This window comes from Amblyomma maculatum, chromosome 1, assembly GCF_055883805.1.
Source record: "Amblyomma maculatum isolate TAMU_Amacu chromosome 1, ASM5588380v1, whole genome shotgun sequence".
Classification (NCBI taxonomy): domain Eukaryota; kingdom Metazoa; phylum Arthropoda; class Arachnida; order Ixodida; family Ixodidae; genus Amblyomma; species Amblyomma maculatum.
This window is the reverse complement of record NC_139344.1, coordinates 55,694,771-55,715,319: the sequence shown is the minus strand read 5'-3', so window position 1 is coordinate 55,715,319 and position 20,549 is coordinate 55,694,771. Positions and strand designations below refer to the sequence as shown.

Genomic DNA, 20,549 nt, shown 5'->3' with positions numbered 1-20,549 from the left:
AAGCATACTTGGCATAAACTTTTATTAATGCACTTTGAATCTCATTTTGAGCAGAAATTTTTGTTTCTCTACATCCAGAGGCAAGCTTTCCTGAACTAGTAGAAATGAGCGGCAGTTTCATTGCTTGGGACAGCGAGGGCGTGAAACTTAGTTACCACACACATAAAAAAAAAAAAGTAAACTCTCAAAGACAGAGGTGTGTTTGCGTGTGGATGGGGATCATTACTATAGCAAACAGCACTGAAACATCGGCCATGAGCGTTACTGCTATCCCCCACACCCCTCGCTAGCAATTCTTGGTGGCTTCTTAGAAGAAAATTCGAAACCACGCGAATTTTTCATATATTTTCATGATCGTATTACCCAGGCCCACCTGAAAGTAGAATCCTCTTAGCCATAGAAAAATACATTGCTTTGATAGAGCGTCACGGCCGGGAAAGAAAAAAAAATCGCATTATGCCGAACAACGTATTAAGAGGGATCACATCAGCAAGATTTCACTGTAATTTCACTGCATTTGTTGACACTCAAAGCTTCAGGCAAGTGGCTTTATAAGTTTGTGACAAAAGATGCAACCAGGTTTACTTTGAATGAAATCAATATTGTTCTAGATTGTTGTACATAAGAATGTCAGCAATAGGAATCTCACGGGATAGACAAAAAATTTGTATCTTCAAAACAAACAAAAATTAGGAGAAGACACTTAAATTCCGCTTTCAAGAGTTTCATGAGACAGCGTTAGTGGTTCTCATCCATGACTCCCCTTACAGGTCTCCACTTGTGTACATACACTTTGCCACTCACTTAACCACTAATCCTTTAATTGATGCCACTGTAGTAATCCCGATCGCCATCAGCTCACGCGCCAACCCGAAGAGGTAGACGAAGTGGAGCCGGAGCCTTGTTGGCACTGCACTGTTGGCAAGCTGTTGGTTCGAACGCTACCCCCGTCGCTTTGGTTTGCGGACGTTGCATACGGTCTTGGGCTCCAATAAACACCTTACACTTGGTGGAGGTGTCTCGGTCGTCGCCCCAGTCCTCATCGAAAATTTCACCCTGGAACTTCGGAACCGCACGCTACCGCCTTTGGTCACAACCATGCAGGACGCTCCCAGCCAACCATCGGCGCCCATCCCTGCCACTCCTGCCAGCATCTTCTGTCCCGGGGCACAACGCCCCCGTGACCCACCTTTCTTCAGTGGTACCGACGACCACGATGTTGACGACTGGCTGGCCTCTTTCGAGCGCGTCAGCACTTACAACCGCTGGGACGATTCCATAAAACTGAGCAACGTCCTCTTCTACCTCACGGACGTGGCAAATCTGCGGTTTCGAAACCACGAAGCCGATCTTTCGACATGGTCTGTCTTCAAGAAGAACTTCGCGGATATCTTCAGCCGTCCTGCGGTACGCAAACTCCGCGCCGAACAACGCCTCAATGCATGGCTTCAACTTCCCGAGGAAACGTTTACCAGCTACACTGAGGACGTGGTTGACCTCTGCAAGCTAGTCAATCCGTCCATGCCCGAGCCCGAACGAGTCACACGTTCTAAAAGGTCTCACTGATGACGCGTACTATATGATGTCGGCCAGGGACCCTACTTCCGTATCCGACATTATAACCCTGTACCAGAGGTTTGACGAGCTACGAAAGCAACGCGCGTCTACGCGGCGGGCTGCCGCACCTGCCGGCATTGCTGGCTTGGCACTGGCTACGTCGGCGGCGGAACAGTCTCAATTTATGCAGAATATCCAAGACCATCCGCGAAGAAGTTGCATGCCAGCTGTCCCTCCTCCATCCAGTTCAGCCGACCGTCTGCACTTCGCAATTAGCGCCGGCCAACGCGCCATCCATATCGCCGGCTATCCGCCAAGTTATCGAGGAGAAAGTCGCCAAGCGCTGCCTTCTAGTGTTCCCATCACTCCTGTGCAAGCCCCGCTCACTTACGCTCAAGTAACCGCTGGAACGCGCGGTCCGCTTCCTACATCGTCTTACCAGAATGGCCCTACATTTTATGCTTCACCTCGTTTCATGGCCCCTCAGTCTTCGATCCCTCGACCACGACGCCGCATTACGAACCCATGGCGAACCGCCGACAATCGGCCAATTTGCTATGCTTGCGGGCTCCCGGGTCACGTCGCTCGCCTTTGCCGTCAGCGCCCGCTTCATCCTGAGAACACAGTCCGTCAGTACCACTACGATCCCGAGCCGCCCTTGAGCAACGTCTCTTCTGGATCGTCTCCACCTCGGGCTCAGTACTCGACACGCCGTTCGCCTTCGCCTCGCCGACGTTCCATTTCGCCGATGCTCCGGCGACAGGGCCCTACGCAAGGGGAAAACTAAATGCCGCAGTTCCGGAGGCAAGAACTGCGCGTTTGACGAACTCGTTAAGTCCTCCGCCTTCTCCCGCCAACGTCATTGAAGTGTTCGTAGAAGGTTTTCCCGTTCTTGCGCTGGTGGATACAGTTGCTGCCATTTCCGTAATTAGTGATGCCCTTCGCCGCAAAATTCGCAACGTCACGACGCCGCTTTCTGCCTTTTCGCTTCGTAGGCCAGTTCAAAGCGCATCACCCCTGTGGCAGCGTGCACAGTACGAGTTTGCATCAAAGACATTACGTGTCTCGTCGAGATGGTGGTGCTTTACGCCTGCTCCCACGACATCATCCTCGGCTACGACTTTCTGTCGACTCACAGTGCTGTGATTGTGCCCGTGCTGAAGTTGAGCTTTCCCCTGTATGTAATGTTTCCCTGTGTGACCCGTCTGTGCGCCCTGCTAAACTCCTTGTAGCTGCACACACCGACATTCCTCCCTTTTCTTCTGTTCTCGTTCCCCTTATTTCGACATCTGCCCTCCCTAGTCCTGTTCTCTTTACGCCCAAACTCGCCTCCGCCCACCATAACCGCCTCCTTCTTCCTTTCGCCGTTCTAACGATTTCTGATGACAGCTGTGTCATCTATGCTTCCAACCCTTTTCCCTGCTCGACGGTTGTTCTTCGCGGGGAGTGCCTTGGCTGCATTGAAGAGCTGGACCCTGATCGCACTTACATGTTCTCCAAACCTGAAGTTTTTCCTCACGTCGCTGCCCTGACGTCTTGTGCTGCTACGAGTGATGAGCTTCCTGTCGAAGCCCTTCATCAAGCTATCGCGACCGACCTTCCGTCTGCCCAACGGGGTCAAATAGTCGCCCTCCTTCAGCACTTCAGTGCATCTTTTGACGTGTCCCAGCCTTCCTTGGGCCGCGCCTTGACCGTTTCTCATGCAATCGACACTGGTCCTCATGCTCCCCTGCGGCAGCGACCATATCGCGTGTCGCCCACTGAGCGCCGCGTCATTCGTGACAATGTCGCCGATATGCTTCAACAGGGCATCATACGACCACCTCATAGCCCTTGGGCCTCCCCCGTAGTGCTGGTGACGAAGAAAGATGGCACGATCCGCTTCTGTGTGGACTACCGGCGTTTGAATAAGATAACCCGCAAAGATGTTTACCCACTACCACGAATTGACGACGCGCTAGATTGTTTGCAAGGAGCGGAGTTCTTTTCGTCGCTAGATTTGCGCTCTGGCTATTGGCAAGTACCGATGGCTTCCACTGACCGCCCGAAAACAGCCTTCATCACTCCCGATGGCTTGTATGAATTCAATATAATGCCATTCGGACTGTGCAACGCCCCCGCCACCTTCGAGAGAATGATGGATAACATTCTCAGTGGGCTCAAATGGGAAATGTGTCTTTGTTATCTAGATGACATTGTCGTTTTCTCGAAAGATTTCCCTTCCCACCTTCTGCGCCTTCAGCGTGTCCTTACGTGCCTTACTGAAGCCGGCCTACAGCTCAACTTGAAGAAATGTCACTTTGCCGCTACCAAGCTCACAATACTTGGTCATGTCATATCCAAGGATGGCGTTCTACCGAATCCTACCCAACTTTGTGCCGTCGCAGACTTCCCCAAGCCCACAACCTTGAAAGAACTTCACAGTTTTGTCGGTCTATGTTCGTATTTCCGCCGTTTTATCCGCACCTTCGCCAGTATCATCGCCCCTTTAACGCAACTTCTCGCCGGAGGCCCGAACCTCTCCTCTTGGTCACCAGCCTGTGATGCTGCGTTCAGTACACTACGCCGTCTACTGGTCTCTCCCCCTATACTCCGCCATTTTGACCCTGCCTGCTCGACCGAAATACACTGATGCAAGCGGCGTAGGTCTAGGCGCTGTTCTTGCTCAACGGAAACCTGGATATTCCGAGTATGTTGTCGCGTACGCTAGTCGTACCCTCACGAAAGCGGAATCGAACTATTCTGTGACCGAAAAGGAGTGTCTGGCCATCATATGGGCCATTACCAAGTTTCGTCCTTATATTTACGGTCGCCCATTCTACGTTGTTACCGGCCACCACGCGCTCTGTTGGCTATCCTCCCTCAGAGACCCCTCCGGCCGCCTCGCCCGCTGGGCGTTACGTCTTCAGGAGTACGATATCCACGTCATCTATCGATCTGGACACAAGCACACCGACACTGATGCCCTTTCCCGTTCACCGCTCCCTAACGACTCGACGGCTGGCTTCGTTTGTGCCTACGATATGTCGCCGCTCAACATTACTAACATGAAATCTGAGCAGCAAAAGGATCCATGGATATCCTCCCTCTTAACATTCCTGTCTACGCCCGCAGAGCTGTCTCCGTCACGTGCACTTCGTCGTCAGGCCCACCACTTCGCCACTCGTGATGGACTTTTATACCGCCGCAATTACCATCCTACAGGGCGAAAGTGGCTTCTCGTGATTCCGCGACATCTCCGTGCTGAAATCTGCGCCTCTTTCCACGCCGATCCCCAATGCGGCCATGCAGGTGTCATGAAAACCTATTCTCAACTGCGTATGAGATATTACTGGCGCGGTATGTACCGCTTCATTTGTCAATACATCCGATCCTGTACCGCCTGCCAACGTCGCAAGAATCCACCCCCTCAGCCAGCCGCTCCGTTGCAGCCATTGCCTTGCCCCAGCCGCCCTTTTGACCGTGTCGGTATCGATCTGTATGGCCCGCTTCCGACCACTTCGGCTAACAACCGCTGAGTCATCGTAGCCGTTGACCACCTAACCCGTTACGTGGAAACATCGGCCTTGCAGTCTGCCACCGCACGGGATGTTGCTTCGTTCATTCTGCATCGCCTCGTTCTTCATCACGGAGCACCGAAAGAATTGAGAAAGAATTGATCAGTGACCGCGGACGTGCATTTCTTTCCGACACTGTTGAAGCCCTCCTCAAACAGTGCCAGATCATTCACCGGAGCACCACAGCGTATCACCCCCAAACGAACGGCATGACTGAGTGATTTAATCGCACTCTTAGTGACATGCTAGCCATGTACGTTGATAGCGCTCACTCTAATTGGGACCAAGTGCTGCCTTTCGTAACGTACGCCTACAATACGGCTACGCAGACTACGACTGGGTTCTCCCCCTTCTTTCTTTTATATGGTCGTGAACCCACGTCCACCATGGATACTATCCTGCCCTACCACCCCGACGCTTCAGAGACCACTCTACTGTCTGAAGCGCACACATTTGCCGAAGAATGCCGACAATTGGCGCGCTCCTTCACAACGGAGAACCAGGCTCAACAAAAGCATAACCGGGACCCTACAAATGCAGCGCCTTCATATCCCTCAGGTGCCCTCATTTGGGCTCTGGGTGCCTTCCTCAGCACCCGGCCTCTCATCCAAACTCCTATCGCGCTATCATGGACCTTTCCGCATTCTCGAACAATCTTCTCCCGTCAATTACGTAGTAGAGCCCTTGAACCCATCTCCAGACCATCGCCGCCGCGGCCGAGAAACTGTACATGTCGACCGCCTCAAGCCGTATTATGATCCCCCTACCCTTTCCTCACCATAAGTCGCCAGGATGGCTCCTTTTCCGCCGGGGGGTATTGTAGTAATCCCGATCGCCATCAGCTCGCGCACCAACCCGAAGAGGTAGACGAAGTGGAGCCGGAGCCTTGTTGGCACTGCACTGTTGGCAAGCTGTTGGTTCGAACGCTACCCCCGTCGCTTTGGTTTGCGGACGTTGCATACGGTCTTGGGCTCCAATAAACACCTTACACCACCTTTATCGTAGAAATACTCTTTGGCACGGTGGAAGAAAGAGAGGTGCTCCGACGGCGCCACGAGGAGCGGCCGCTTAGTGTGACTTTTACGAATGAAGCGGCCACCAGAGGCAGCACCGGTACTGGAGGCCTGTCTCGTCACTCATTTTACTGGCGTCTCTATGGGCGCGCTTAGGACGGGCACTTGATTTTGACACATAGGGGCGTTCGCCTGCTTGAAACAATTTTTTTTTTGGTTGGAGGTATTTTCTGGGTTATAATTCGACTCGGGCTGCATGAAAGATTTCTTAATTTTGGGCCGTCGGAGCACCTCTCTTTCTTCCATCGTGCTCTTTAGCATACAATCGTAAGCTGCCGTATTGTGTAAAAGACCATCCAACACAGACATAAAGCCCCACTTAACCAAGCCATACAAACTTCCTGTGCTGCCTAGGGATAGCATGACTGCCTCGAATGCAAGGGTCCTGGAAGGTTCGACTCTTTTCACCCTCCCATTTCAAATGAGAAGCCCAAGTTAGAGCTCCTGCCAAATCGGCCAGGTCTCATGGTCATGTGACGTAGCACAACCTTATGATCAGTGCCTAACCATATTGGCTGCCACCTCCCAGAGGCATGCCCTTTGGTTTTTCGCTCATAACGCCGATATTGACAATGCCGATGCCACATTTTCTGGAGAATAGTGCCTTTGAAGCTACCGGGTTAAAATCAGAAGGCAGATGCATGGGGAAAGCATTTATGCAGATAAGTTTACAGTTGAGGGGATTTATTTTTGACCCCACCCTAGGTGTGGCCAATCGCATCGCCTGAAACCGCCGTAACTTGCCTTGTTTCCATCGCCAGTGCTATGGTGCGACTGCTCTGGGATAGTTGCAGGTGGAAAGTTACGGGTAGTGCCACTTCTCCTAATAGCGCTCCTGCAATTACTGTTTAAGTGTAGAGCAGTGTCGGTGCGGCCTTGGGCACCTACTGGCTGCTATGGCTATGTAGGGATGTCATAAAACTGAATGACGTAAGCAACGTGGCATATGACTGACAAAACAGCCTTCAATCTGGGGGTGCCAGTTTCGATGCGACATTTCTGCCATACAGTGAAGCCAGCGTTCGATACAACTCTGGTCATTCAATGATCTTTGCAAAACAATTGTAATTATAGACTGTTCTGCTTGTAGTGTGCTAGTAACATGTATAGGCCTCTTGTTCCAGGCAATGGTTAGTTACGAAGGATCCTCCACGACGGCTTCGCTGTGAAGCAGCTAGGCCTAGTGACGCCCAGCGAGTGACACGGTCAGCACGTCACTGGAAGCATTGGTGCACCATGCTTTTACTTCTAGGTCGCAGCTAACTTTATTCACTGCCATGTTTTATATATACAATTATTCATGCATCAAACTCTTTCGCAGTCCTCTTAGAGTTCAATATATATTCGGGACTGACTGCGTTTTCTCTCTGTGGCTTCTCACACAGCCATGTGGTCTATAGATAGCCACAACGTACCACCCTCTTTCTAATGCCTGGAAGAAACTCTGCAAAAAGGAGGTGAAAATGCTCACTGAAAACTGTGGAAGGCACGTGGAACATTCTGGAATGTGCGTACCGACTGGCACGCCGTATAGACTGCTACAGCCCATTCCCGCCTGATCTCTTGGCTTTTCAAGTAGATGCGGTTGTCTGACAGACGCATGGTGCAACCATGAAGCTGTTTCAGCCATGCTGACTGCTGCCGCTCCTCACCAGACTCATCCGAAGCATCCATGAGGTAGAGCATCACGTCTCCAGGTTCCTGCATGCCAGAAGTCCCACCCAAAATGCAGAGGAAGGAGCTCAGTACGACTTGGTACCCCAGTGGTCTTCACAGATAAATAAAGTTTTGAGGTGAGTAAATATCGAGAGTTTCAAACATGAAGTTTTTTGCACCCAAATGTCGATTAAAACTGTATAAAAGCTGCTTTGTTAGGATTATATGAGATTTCCCGCATGTAAGCATGATTTATTCGATTGCCAGCCCAGCTGGAACTGTCGTCATCCCCTTGTCCTATTCCTTTTTTGGACTACTGATAACTTCCCTCAATATTGGCAAAAAGACATGCTGGGGAAAGCCAGCTTAAGCAGGGTTGAAAACTGAACCGCCAAAATTAGACAGCAGCCTTAATAATGTAACTTAGGTGCTGTAAAAGCACAGAGTCACTATTCCTCTGCTTTACGTCCAGTTTATGAGGTTTACCATCCCATTGTGACATCAGCCGTGGAGGACACAATAACTAAGTGTTCCAGAAATTTGAACCACCTGGGGTTCTTTAATGGGCACTAACATGGCACAGTACACAGGCACCTTGTGTTTCGCCTACATCGAGACATGGTTGCCGTGGCGGGGGTCTAACCGACATCCTCGAGATCAACAGTCGAGCGCCCTGACCACTGTGCCACTGTGGCAGGGCACCACTACTCCCTTGTCTACATCCTTATATGCGCCGATTTAAAAGCAAGTACAGGGTTGATCAGCTTTGGTTCAAACAATCAGCATGCATAATTCAAGATAAACTGCCAAATGAACCTTCAGACTCTTCAACATCTTTTCTTACAACATATGGCTCTACTTGGGTGGCCGATTACTCCAAAATTATAAATCTATTCCACTTTGGGGGATTCCCCCAAAACACTAACACTGCGCTAATGATATAAACAAGAAGCATCAGAAACAAACAAGCAGCCTTAACAAATTCACTGCGCAACTTTAGAGCCGCACATTTTGTAAATGCAGCATAGGTATATATATTACATAACTTCAAAAGAGTGATAAAATGCATTCAGTTCAATTGTCAGTTTATAGTCAAGGCATCATCCTGAAAACCTGTATAATGTGGTATCATATGAATAAAATAAGCAGGTCAATGCTGATTCAAATGCACCAGGCTAGATTGTATCTTCTTTTTTTTTTTTAATCTTAGCATTGACATGCAGTTCCCCAAGAATGTTACCAGAAGCGATAATCTGTAGGATACACAAAAATTGGCTGATTTGCATTACTCAGTTATCTGGCGGTGGTGGGATATTTATTACACCCTCACAAAGATGCTCATCCATCCAGCAGTGTCAGCACCATGACCCTCCATTCGTTAGGTTTAGGGTGAGAAAACTAGCGTGTCACCTCTCTGCAGACAGATACATGGCTAACCTTGGAGTGGAGACATGAGTGAAACAATCATAAAATCAGCAGACACTGTGAGGTATGGCAGCTTCATTTCTCATAAGCACTGCTCCTCACACTAAATCCAGGTGAGCACCCGTATGATCATGAAGTGTGGGGGCAAGACAAAAGGATTTCACGTACCTGTAACCGTGCATAGTTATCTTTTATATAATGCATGTCAGCAACTCTTCCACTTTCAGTGAGCAGCAACTTGTGGGTATTTAGCACTTCAGTGACGCTTTCAGAGGTTTTTGGCAGGTAGTCCATGGCCCAGGCCTCATCTTCAAATGCAGCCGACTCAACTACCATACTCTTAAGGCTGAAGACATGCACCGTCTGAAAAAGGTGCAATAACAGTAAGATCAGAACCAACATTCAAAGCTTACCTGCTCTGTGCTATGCAGATCTTTAAAGAATGAATATAATGTAATAAGACATAATGAAAACATACAACAGCACCAACATGCAAAAAACACCTTTCTCAGAGCATAAATTCTGCACACCCAAACAGCATTTACAAACATAGGGGGGTGCCTGAGGTCACTAGAGGTGGCCAGGAGGCCAGGAGTATCGTCAGCACATCATATGCCACTGTGCACAGTTTGTTTATCATGCCATTTGACAACTATCTTCCACACTACATATGCTGTCTATATCAAATGATTGCATTAGCGAGCAAATATAGTGCATGCAGCAGCATTTTAGGCTACATTAGAACCTAATGCAAGTTAGAGAAGCCGAGTTAACTGTGTTCCTTCACACTGTGGCAGGTATGGTTAATTTTGTTGTCTCTCAGCATCAAACGCATATTTATCTCGATGTTCTAAAATGATAACAGCTTCAAAATGACAATGCACACTTTTCCAACCTCTCTTTAAGAGTGCTCACCAAAGGTTAATGATTAGCTACTTCAGGGGCGCACTGTTAAGTGAGAAGATGAGTTTAGATGTTTTCCTTGCATCCATCCACGTGAACTACGCTACCTCCGGTACCTCTCTCAACCTTATCGAGGTAACTCTGGCATGAAGATATTGTGACATTTTAAAAATACATTAGCTTTGTATTCCATACTTGAATATACTGTGTTCTCAAATATACTTCAGTTTTAACCAAGGAATGATCTCATAGGTGCACTGTGAATTCAGAAAACCATTCTGAAAGTAAAATTTCTGTTACCACCAGCTGTTACTGTCATTCGATGACATCAGTACCGTCACAAGAAATAAGGAGCATTAAGCAACAGGTGAAAAACACAGAAGGTAAAAATTGGATAAATTCGATGGAAAAAAACAGTGTGGAATTATACCGAAAGTGGAAAATGCAGATCAGGAAGGAAGATTTCTCTGATAACTCAAGAGGCAGTGCCCTACTTTTTGAAGATAGATCAGGGTGCCTTAGAACACGCAGCTACAAAAAGAAGTTTAACAATGGAGATGACGCATGTGCTGTATGTGGAAGATCAGTGTCGGTCCAGTATACAGGTGTTTCATGCAGCTTGAACCAAGGATATATATAAAAACAAGTCACATGGCACTATGAATATTTCTTATACTCCATTTAATTAGGTAATTAACTAAGATTAACTGTGCAAAATTTTTAATATTCCCTTTAGCCCAAGTGCATCATAATGTAAAGTATTTGAGGGGGTTAGAAGCAAACAATCAGATTTTTTTTCTACCGAGATACCTCTCGTGCAGTCCTTTTCTCCGGCGTCTAAAGACAACCCGCTAAATCTGAATCACGTGACAAGTGAAAGCTGCCACCACTCAAGAATGGCAAAATTTTTTTCGCCACCGGTTATGCCCTGTTTCACAAGTAGTTTGCAGCACTGCAAAAGGTAAGGTCGATCTGGGCCAATCAGGATGACGTGCACTACATGATTGTGCTCTTACCTTTGCGTGCTATATACAGTAAGCTACAGGAGCACAGTCATGTAGCGCATGCCATCCTCATTGGACCAGATTGCCCTTACCTTTCGCATAGTCCTGCAAAAAGCTAGTCAAACAAACTGCAAGAATTTGCAATTACTTTGGTTCGAATAGCAAAAGTTAAGTGCAAATCGAACTGTAAATGCTATTCAAAAACTATTCAATCTTACAAAATTTGCATACCCCTACACATTGGAGTGCACAGTTTGTTGTTGGCTTGTGTGGAAATTGCTTCGGTACTCCTAGTGTTTAGGTGATTTTGTGCGTGGATATGTCCTCGGAGAGCAGAAAGTTGGGCTAATTCTGCAAATATGTCCGGTGAGACAAAGTCTGCGGCCAAAGGTATCATGTAGTTGGCTGTACTGGCAGCTATGCGAACTCGTCAGATAATTTTAAATCGATTCATTTCTACGAGTTTCCACAGAGCATGAGCGGCGAGTGACCTGGGTCCAGTTGTTTAAAACACAGATGCACGTATCCACACATATAATTAACTCTTTCGCTACCGCGCCTATTCAAATCGATCAATCTGATCAACCACGGTTCAAATTCTCGAGCGTGCGAGCGGTTTGCAGGCACCTAGCGCCATCTAGGTTAGAAAGTGGGAAACAAACGGCGTGATCCGACATGTTTTGTTGGTTTTTTTGCTTTTCGGTGCTTCTCCCGGCGACGTTTCGGATTGCCCAGCGAGCACTTCGAGCATAGCGTCGTCATCGCGTGCGGATGCTTCTAGAAGAGATCGCGTTTCTCATCAATCGAGCGCTTCAGGAGCTGATTTTGCGGATGTAGACAGCAGTGGTGAGCCAGAAGAAGATGTGGACACATCAGATTTAAGCACCCATGAGAAGGATGCATCTAAGTCGAGCCGGAACATCCAGCAGGTATGTCGCTCTATGTGCAGCGCATATTTCGACTACTAATAAATAGTTATGAGCGGCTGAACATATGCTCAGCTATATTATTTGTTTTCAAGGTCACAACGTCATACAGACATCATTCCTTGCCAGCAGCTGTGAAGCGCATGCAGTTTTTTCCTAAATGAAACCAGGAAGTCGAAGTTGGTGGCACTAACTTTTTTTTTTTTTTTGGTGAAAGAACAGTTTTCGGCAATACCCTCTGAAAATTATGTCATCTTTTTATGACAAAATTAGCTACAGAATGTATACCTTCAAATTTTTCCACGCTTGGTATATTTAAAGTTTTGCTCTTTTTTTTCAATAAGAATGATGTCCCCACTGTACAAATTTTTAAATTATAAACATTATGCTTACTAATTTGTCTAATAAATATATTTGTAATGTTTATGTTATTGAATAGAACATTCTTTTAGCTACATTTTGATACCAAGCAATGTAAATAAGGCATTAGTGTCTAGTCGCCAAAAAATATTTCCTTCTACCTAGTAAAAACTGCCCTTTTTCCCGTGGTAGCGAAAGAGTTAATGTGTGGTTGTGGAAAGTGCGAATGTTTTTAATGTCTTGCTGTTGCAACCGGATGCTTTGTGCAATGTTCCCCAGGAGTTACGGCATGAGAGTTCGGAGCTCAAGCCGCACTCTACATCTGTAGTCATTTTATTGACAGTTGGAAATCGGAGGAACCCTACAGCCTAATTTACAACGCTAGCAAAATCCAGTCTGTGTACAAGAAAAGCCCAGCATGGAAAAAAGGAAAAGGCAGGCACTATCCTTGGTCGAGCTGTGTTATGCTCTTCAGTGATGGACGGAAACACTGTTTGCACAGCTACTTTCGCTGGTATAGTTATAGAGTGCAGCTAACCCTTTCACTGTCGAGCGTTTCTGGCCGTGATGTACCCCCAGTGTCGGCTTGGTTTCAGGAAATGAGCATATCAGGGAACGAGCATGGTGATTTATTTTTGATTATGGTTGCTATACAAATAACATAGTCAACGGAATATGCACATTTCAATGTTCTGCACATGTTGTTAATTAACATCATCATCATTATCAGCCTGATTATAAATTAGATAAATGAAGATAGTATAAGAAAAAAAACTGCTCAATAGTTCTTGAGAGATCGAATCCGAGCTCGACTTGTGTTTATAATCAAAAGAGCCATCGATCCAGTCCGCAGGCGAAGGTCCCGCGCGGTCAGCCATCCGAAAGTAACCGCGTGCACGGAGAGCGCACTTTCGGTGGCCCGCACAACGGAGATAAATGGCATGTTGTGAAATCAAGATGAGAGAGGATGTTGGAAAGAGGCTAAAACAACCTCCTTTGCTGCTGCTAGCCGCAAAGCAAGGGTGCGGCAAGAAAGAACGAAAGCAGCGATCGAGTCATGTGTCGACCTATTGGAGAGGCAACGGCGCGAGCCAGAACGTGACGCATCGTAGCAGACATGCCAACAGAATAAAAATAAAAACCTGCAAAACTGCGGCAGATGGCAGAACCCTTGACCCGTAACTAGATGCACGCGCTGCAAAACACACGTGCCGCATGATCCCTTAGCGCGATAGAGTAGAGCACGAGGAGCGACTGCGCCCCCCAGTAAAGAAGGCGGCGGGCGCGGTCGCTCCATACTCTTCAGAATGTATGTACCAACACAACGCGAACCGAAAATATGAATTTGTAGAAAGTTTTGACAGATGGCGCAGCCTGTCCAAGCGTGCTAGCTTTTCGCTCAGGTGCGAAGTTTTGAATGCATGATAGAGAACGTACCGGTACATCGGTGACACTGTGGGGGGGGGGGGAAGCACGAAAACGTGCCTATACGTCCGTGACAGCAAAAGGGTTAAACTTGGTTATAACGAAATTGTAAAATGGCCACGATTTTTCATCACATCCCGGTTTTCGTTACATGCAGTTTTCGCGTGATGACCCAAAAGGACAACATAAAGCGAAAACTAGATAAAGAATTGATGTAAGGAAAGCCACCTTGAAAGTGTTTACAGTAAATCAGAATTATTCGAAGTTTCACACTTGCACTGATAGCGCGGCGCGACTACGGCGGCAGCCTCCACCTCCTCTGCAACTCGCGTGACGCATCTACGAGGGAGCGGGGAAAGGAGGTAAAGGAGAAATCAGTCTGGGAGAGGGCACACGCGTTGGCGTCGCAGCCGCCGCCAATGCGCATGCTCGCCCACCACCGTTGTCTCAGGAAACAGACTCTGCCTCGCGTCGGCAGTGCTCTCCGCTGTTCCCGCTACCAACGCGCGGGAGCCCACGAATAACCGCGCGGCAGTTGATGGACACACGCTGCTCGCCCCGCGTCTATTTTTTGTTATTTTCTGCCACTTTTAAACATGAACTATTGCAGTGCCATGTTCCGACAGCAAAAGCAGCGTAGTCTGCTGCGTCTGCCAAGGAGATGCGGCATTGGCGCTGAAACACGAAGCACTGGATCAACTGCAGTTGCTCGTTGCTGTAGTAGGCGTTCCTCTCACTTCAGTTCATGTTTTATCGTCCTAAAACTTCCGGCTGTGCCAAATTTCCAGTGACTCGGCACTAGCTAATATACAGTCGGCACCGCGAGTTCGTTATATCAAGGTCAACTACCGCGACATGTTTGTTACATGGAGTTTTCAAATACATGCACTTCGATTAGAGTGGCATCGAGGAATTGAAAAACTTCGTAATATTGAGGAATTCGCTACATGACGGTTCGTTACACAGAGGTTTAACTCTACCTTGATCTCTAACAGAAAGAGCAAAGAGGACACACGAACAATTGCTATTCCCATGAACTTCTTGTCCTTTTTGATCTCTTCGATTGTTAGGCAATGAAAATGAGCTGGGAGCTCTGCGCTGATACCCTTAAAATATGCTTAGTTTTGTTTGTGGCATGCTCTTCTCACCTAATAAAAACTTTCCTTGCAGAACTCATTCAAAGAACGTGGTCATAAAAGCTCCTATCAGCTTCATATAAAATGGCAACAAGGAAAAAAAGAAATTTTCAACTAATGAAAACGAGCATGAAAGCAGTTTTTTTTTTTTTTTCGTTTCAAGGCACACAGATTGCTGTTTGGAGTGTTAATAGGTCCCGCGCACATTTCTTCTCGAGTAGCAAATATTTTTGTTTTTTTTTGTGTGTGTGTGTTGCTTTTTTCGCATTCGCGTAGCACTTGAAACCGGTTTTGCGTACTTTCTCAGCAGCGCCCATTTCCTGGCCCTTCTAAGTACAGTGTTTCTCATTGGCGTTCTAGTGAACACGAGATTTCCTGATTAGGATGTAGTAAGGTAAGGCTGTTTTACCACGGAGAAATACCTCACATGACTAATGTTGTAAAACAGATTTGACGGCACTCCAATAAGCTGCAGTTTACGAGTGAAAAGGTAAGCAAAAGGCTCGTTCTCAATATTCCGGGATTCTGGACGTTCAAATAGAAAATTAACTACATAGTCGTATCCCCTCATATTAATGAAAGTGTGGCAACTGCGGCCAAGTATCCGTCCCACAAATTCGTGGTACGCTCAAAGTAGAACATCTTAGCGAATGAGCCATAAAAGCGAGTCATTTAGCAATAGAACGTCCTCTTAGTTGTTTGGTGGCCTATCTGACAACACATCACACTCTCTGTTTTTATGCGATTGTACTTTACGGTTTTGGCAGATTGGACTATTGCCTTCAAATACTCAAGACAGGTGCCGTCAATAGCAATGAACTTCCTGCGCTGAGAGAACGCCTAGACGAAAAAGAGCCAAATTCATTCATAAGATCCCTCTATCAAAGCAGGTGTCCGAAGAATAGTGCTGCTCAGAGCAGGAAATTAACTTTTCTTTTCACAACATCTGCAGCATGTCATGAGAAATGTATTCATATTATTGCATTTCCAAAGTCAATTATCTGTAGCAGCTCAGACATGTTCAACCAGAGCATCAGTGTATATGTAAGGATATGTTAGTCACTTCGCTTTTATGATTAAGTCGGGTAGTCTCAAGGCCTGGCTCAGTGAGCCATTGTAACATAACTGTGCAGGGAGTACTAAAAGTGTTTCTTTGCTTACCCTACAAAAAAAGATGATCTTACTTCTGCCTTGTTAGTTTATTTTTCTCTTTTTCCAGCTCTCTTTGCATTGTTGAAGCTGGAATATCATCGATTATTATCCTCTTCGGAATTGTTTAAGAATATTGCCAAAAGAGGCAGATACATTTTTTTTTACATAAACTGCAGACCATTACAACTATTGCTAGTATGGCGCCATCCTTTCACGGCTCAGCAGTATCTGATCTTCTGATGGGTTTTGACAAGAACGAAAATAAGATTAACACGCAGTGCAAGCACAGGTATCGTCGCCGAAGTCGTCCTCATAAGCGGCCTACAAAGGCATTCCTAGCACATGGTGAAATTGCGCGCGCGCGGCATTTTTTAGTATAACTGAAATAAATACTTTGCGCCGGACGGTTTTGAAAAAGGCACTCCCTGCCAAGGATGACTCTTCCCTTTTTCTAGATTTCCTGGTCGAAAAAAAAAAAAAAAAAAGCAAACTCCTGGCGATTACTTAAGCACTCAAGGCCACACCGTAGAACCACAAATAGAGACGTGCTCGAGTACGCCTTTCCGAACAGAACCAGCTGTGCCGCTCGCTGCCTCAGCACTCCGCTGACGAACGTTCTGCCGCGGGCGGCAAAGTTCGCAGAGGCGACGCTGGCACCATACAACGGGTGCCCGGTCCCTATAGACACACCCTGTATGCTACCTTTACCAGTGCATTACTTATTTCTTTCATCCTTGTGTCACAGAAACAGAGGTTAAACCCGACTTCTATTCTTTCCACACGAAACCAATGCATCAAATTTAAAATGCAAAGCAATTAACTCTCCTTTACTTCATTAATTTTCAAACAACTTGAAAATGGATGAGCTTACAACGTTGGACTGAAAACAGAGCGTACCCTGCCGCAGTGGCTGCTAATCTTGACCATAGCTGCCGCTTTTTGATGGAGGTGAGGAGCACAGCACCAATGTACTGCGTGATGTCAGTGCATGCTAAAAAACCAGGGGTGCTCAAAATTGTCAAAGCACTTTACTACAGAGTCGCCCATAGCCTGAGTCACTTTAGGATGTTAAATCCCATAAACCAAGCAAAAACATAGTATGAACCCCAATACTACACATGCAATAGCATCTCTTTGTCAGCTTCACATAGCTGGGACTGTTTTAACAGTTATAGTATTAAAGGCCCCGGGGCGTTGACCAAAAATCTGGCATTGGCAGCCATCCACTGGCGTTGCCGTTGCGAGTGAGAAATTACAAGCATGGTGCTATAGTCGGATACAGGTCAAGAGAAAACGGCAAACAGCCCTCAAAGGACCCCCCTCCAGCCAGTGTCATCGCTCCAAGTGTCTGACGTCGCAGCATGCACGAGAAAAGAAAAAAAAACACAGAAAAACGTGTTCCTCTGCGCTCACGGTCTCGCGGACTTTTACTAAAATGGCCGCCTCCAGTTGTCACGTCCGTCCAGCGGTGTTGCCAGTGGTATCACCTCGTAGGGCTCCATTAGGGATGGCGGATGCCGTGAAGCCCTACAAGGTGACACCGCTGATGCAGTGAAGCAGCAAAGAACAACAAAGTGGTTTCGTGGAAACTCGACAGTGCAGAAATTCACCACCAGAATTCACCGTTTTACCTGTTGTATTCTGATGAACAAATGACTATCGATCGAATTGAGTAAAGATAAGTATTTTTGCTGGAACTCGCCAAGCATTTAGGAACTATTTGCCAGCACGGACTCACTCGAAGAAACCTCGTTTCAAGCGCTACTTGTAGGTGCAAGGCGTTTGCCGTGATGTCATGGTATAGCTCGGCAGCTATTGGTTGGAGAGGGGTCCTCTGATAGCTGGATGCCACTTTTTTCTTGACCTGTACCCGACTATGACAGGTGGCAGCTGGCACCTGATATGGCCGAGCACTGACTGGACATAAGGTTGCCCGACATTCGTTTGGCAGGAGCTGCCAAACTCTGGCCTTTCCTTTCAAATAGGAGGGTGCTATCAGAATCAGGCTGCCAGGATCTTTGCTTTCACGTTACCCCTAGGCCACACAGGCGCATTCATAAGACTTGGTTAAAGCAGGGCTTTATATGCGGGCTGGTAGACTACGCTTTCGCATCATACCCTTAAAGGCAGAGCTTAAGTGTCCCCCACAATTTCTCATTTCTTATGTATGCAGGGTGAAGCCAATGGATGTCTTGAGCATCAAAACAAAGCTGCTCTTTGCCGATTATGCAGTAGAAGATTAATTGGCCAAGTTTATACACGCATGTGCAGAAGGCAGTGCCAAAGATTGTTCCAACTACCGCACGATTGCGCTTATTTCGCATGCTAGCAAGGTGATGTTGAAAATTCTCCAAGGTAGGCTGCAGCACTATGTGGATCGGGAGCTTCCGGACGTGCAAGCTGGGTTTCACAAGGGCAGAGGAACTAGAGACCAAATTTCCAACCTTCGCTGGATCATGGAAAAAGCAAGAGAGTTCCAGAAACCCATCTACTTCTGCTTTATTGATTATGTGAAAGCGTTTGACTGCGTAGATCACAGCAGATTGTGGCAAGCTCTCCAAGAGATGGGAGTTCCAATTCACCTCATCTGTCTCCTCAGGAACCTGTATGAAGGACAAGAGGCCACAGTCAGAACTGGGCATGGTCTTACTGATTGGTTTCCGATTGAGAAAGGAGTGAGGCAAGGCTGCATACTGTCGCCCTGCCTATTTAACCTATATGCAGAGTGCATCATGAGGAAGGCCGGTCTGGACGAGTCTTCAGCTGGAGTGAAGATTGCTGGAAAACGTATCAACAACCTTAGATATGCAGATGATACCACTTTAATGGCAGAAAGTGAAGTGGAACTCAAGAGACTTCTGATGCGCGTACAAGAAGAGAGTGAGAAGTTTGGGCTTAAACTGAACATTAAAAAGACAAAGATCATGGCGTCTTGCCCTATCAAGTCCTGGAGCATCAATGGACAAGAAGTGGAAGCTGTGACAGATTTTCTCTTCTTGGGCTCCAAGATTACCTCAGAAGGAGACTGCAGCCATGAAATTAGGAGACGCCTGCTTCTGGGAAAGAGAGCAATGGTTAGCCTTGACCACCTAGTAAAGAGCAGAGACATTAGTCTGCCAACCAAGATCCGTATAACTCGTGCTATGGTCTTTCCAGTTGTGATGTATGGATGCGAGAGTTGGACTGTGAAAAAGGCTGACCGCCGACGAATTGACGCGTTTGAATTGTGGTGCTGGCGAAGACTCTTGAGAGTTCCTTGGACTGCCAGAAGATCAAATCAGTCGATATTGTCGACCATAAACCCTGACTGCTCATTGGAGGGTCAAATTCTAAAGTTAAAGCTCAGCTACTTTGGTCATCTGATGAGAAGAGAGGAGTCGCTGGAGAAAGATTTGATGTTGGGAAAGGTTGAGGGTCGCCGGAGAAGGGGTAGGCAGCGAACGCGATGGTTAGATGGCATCCTCGAGGCACTGCAGATGAAGTTATGTGATGTTAGGAAGATAGTGAGAGACCGGAAAGCGTGGCGTGACATGGTCCATAGGGTCACGAAGAGTCGGACACGACTGAACGACTGAACTGAACTGCATTACTGCGCTGTTTTTGCACTGCCACGTCTATTGGAACCTAGAAATTATGACCTAGGAATCTAGCTTTTAAGCTGCAGGCAACAAGAAAAATGAGGATAACAAAAAGCTGCCTTGGATCCAAACTGCACAAATGCATTTCATACAATGCTACTTGTGCAGTGGCTGATGTGGCAGCTGCAACAAGATTCACTGCTGTCCGTATGTGTAGAATTGGCATGGGTGCAACAAGCCAGAAACTGGGAAACGCTGCCCAACAGCGGTGAACTCTACAGCCCTGCTTTGACAGGCACACTGTTGCAGTTTTGCGCGCACTGAACGTAACCTACAAAAATGCCAGCACGGGGTAAAGCACCATTGCGAAGGAAATTTCAAAACGCAGATGCCACAGTTGTGACAGTGCAAAGCGAAGCGAACCACTTTGTAGATACGAGGCTTAAGAAAATTCCAAGGACAATTAAGATATAAAATTGAAGCGCAGCTATTTTAGCTTTTTTGCTATTATTGAGGTAAAGAATTGAGAGATGCTTGCATGTATGTATGTGCAGTTACAAAGCACTCTTCATTTTTCTCAAGCCAAAGAGAATTTCTCAGAAGAGAAAGAGCCACAACCAAGCGGAGCAGAGCTCATGACTCTTCTTTCTCTTTTCTGAGAAATTCCCTTTGTCTCGCGATTCTCTTTCGCTTGGTTACAGCGGCAACAGCAGCAGAGACGACGCGACTCAAACACCGAATAGGTGGTTGTTCTTAGGAGTCATAGCTATGCTGCAAGTGGAATGATATAACAGAGA

General features: G+C 47.0%; 1 protein-coding gene across 2 annotated transcripts in view; it reads right to left on the bottom strand.

Moving 5' to 3' along the window:
- Window positions 1-20,549, bottom strand: part of LOC146202407 (inhibitor of nuclear factor kappa-B kinase subunit alpha-like) — a 101,317-nt gene that overhangs the window by 35,789 nt on the left and 44,979 nt on the right. For both annotated transcript variants that reach the window (XR_014703698.1, XM_084588157.1), the window contains exons 8-9: window positions 9,437-9,631; window positions 7,659-7,888 (exon numbers count right to left, since the gene is read on the bottom strand). Coding sequence is in view for 1 of the 2 variants with exons in the window: in XM_084588157.1 (XP_084444283.1) it covers window positions 7,659-7,888; window positions 9,437-9,631 (425 nt within the window). In the remaining variant the exon portion in view is untranslated. The remainder of the gene's footprint in view (window positions 1-7,658; window positions 7,889-9,436; window positions 9,632-20,549) is intronic.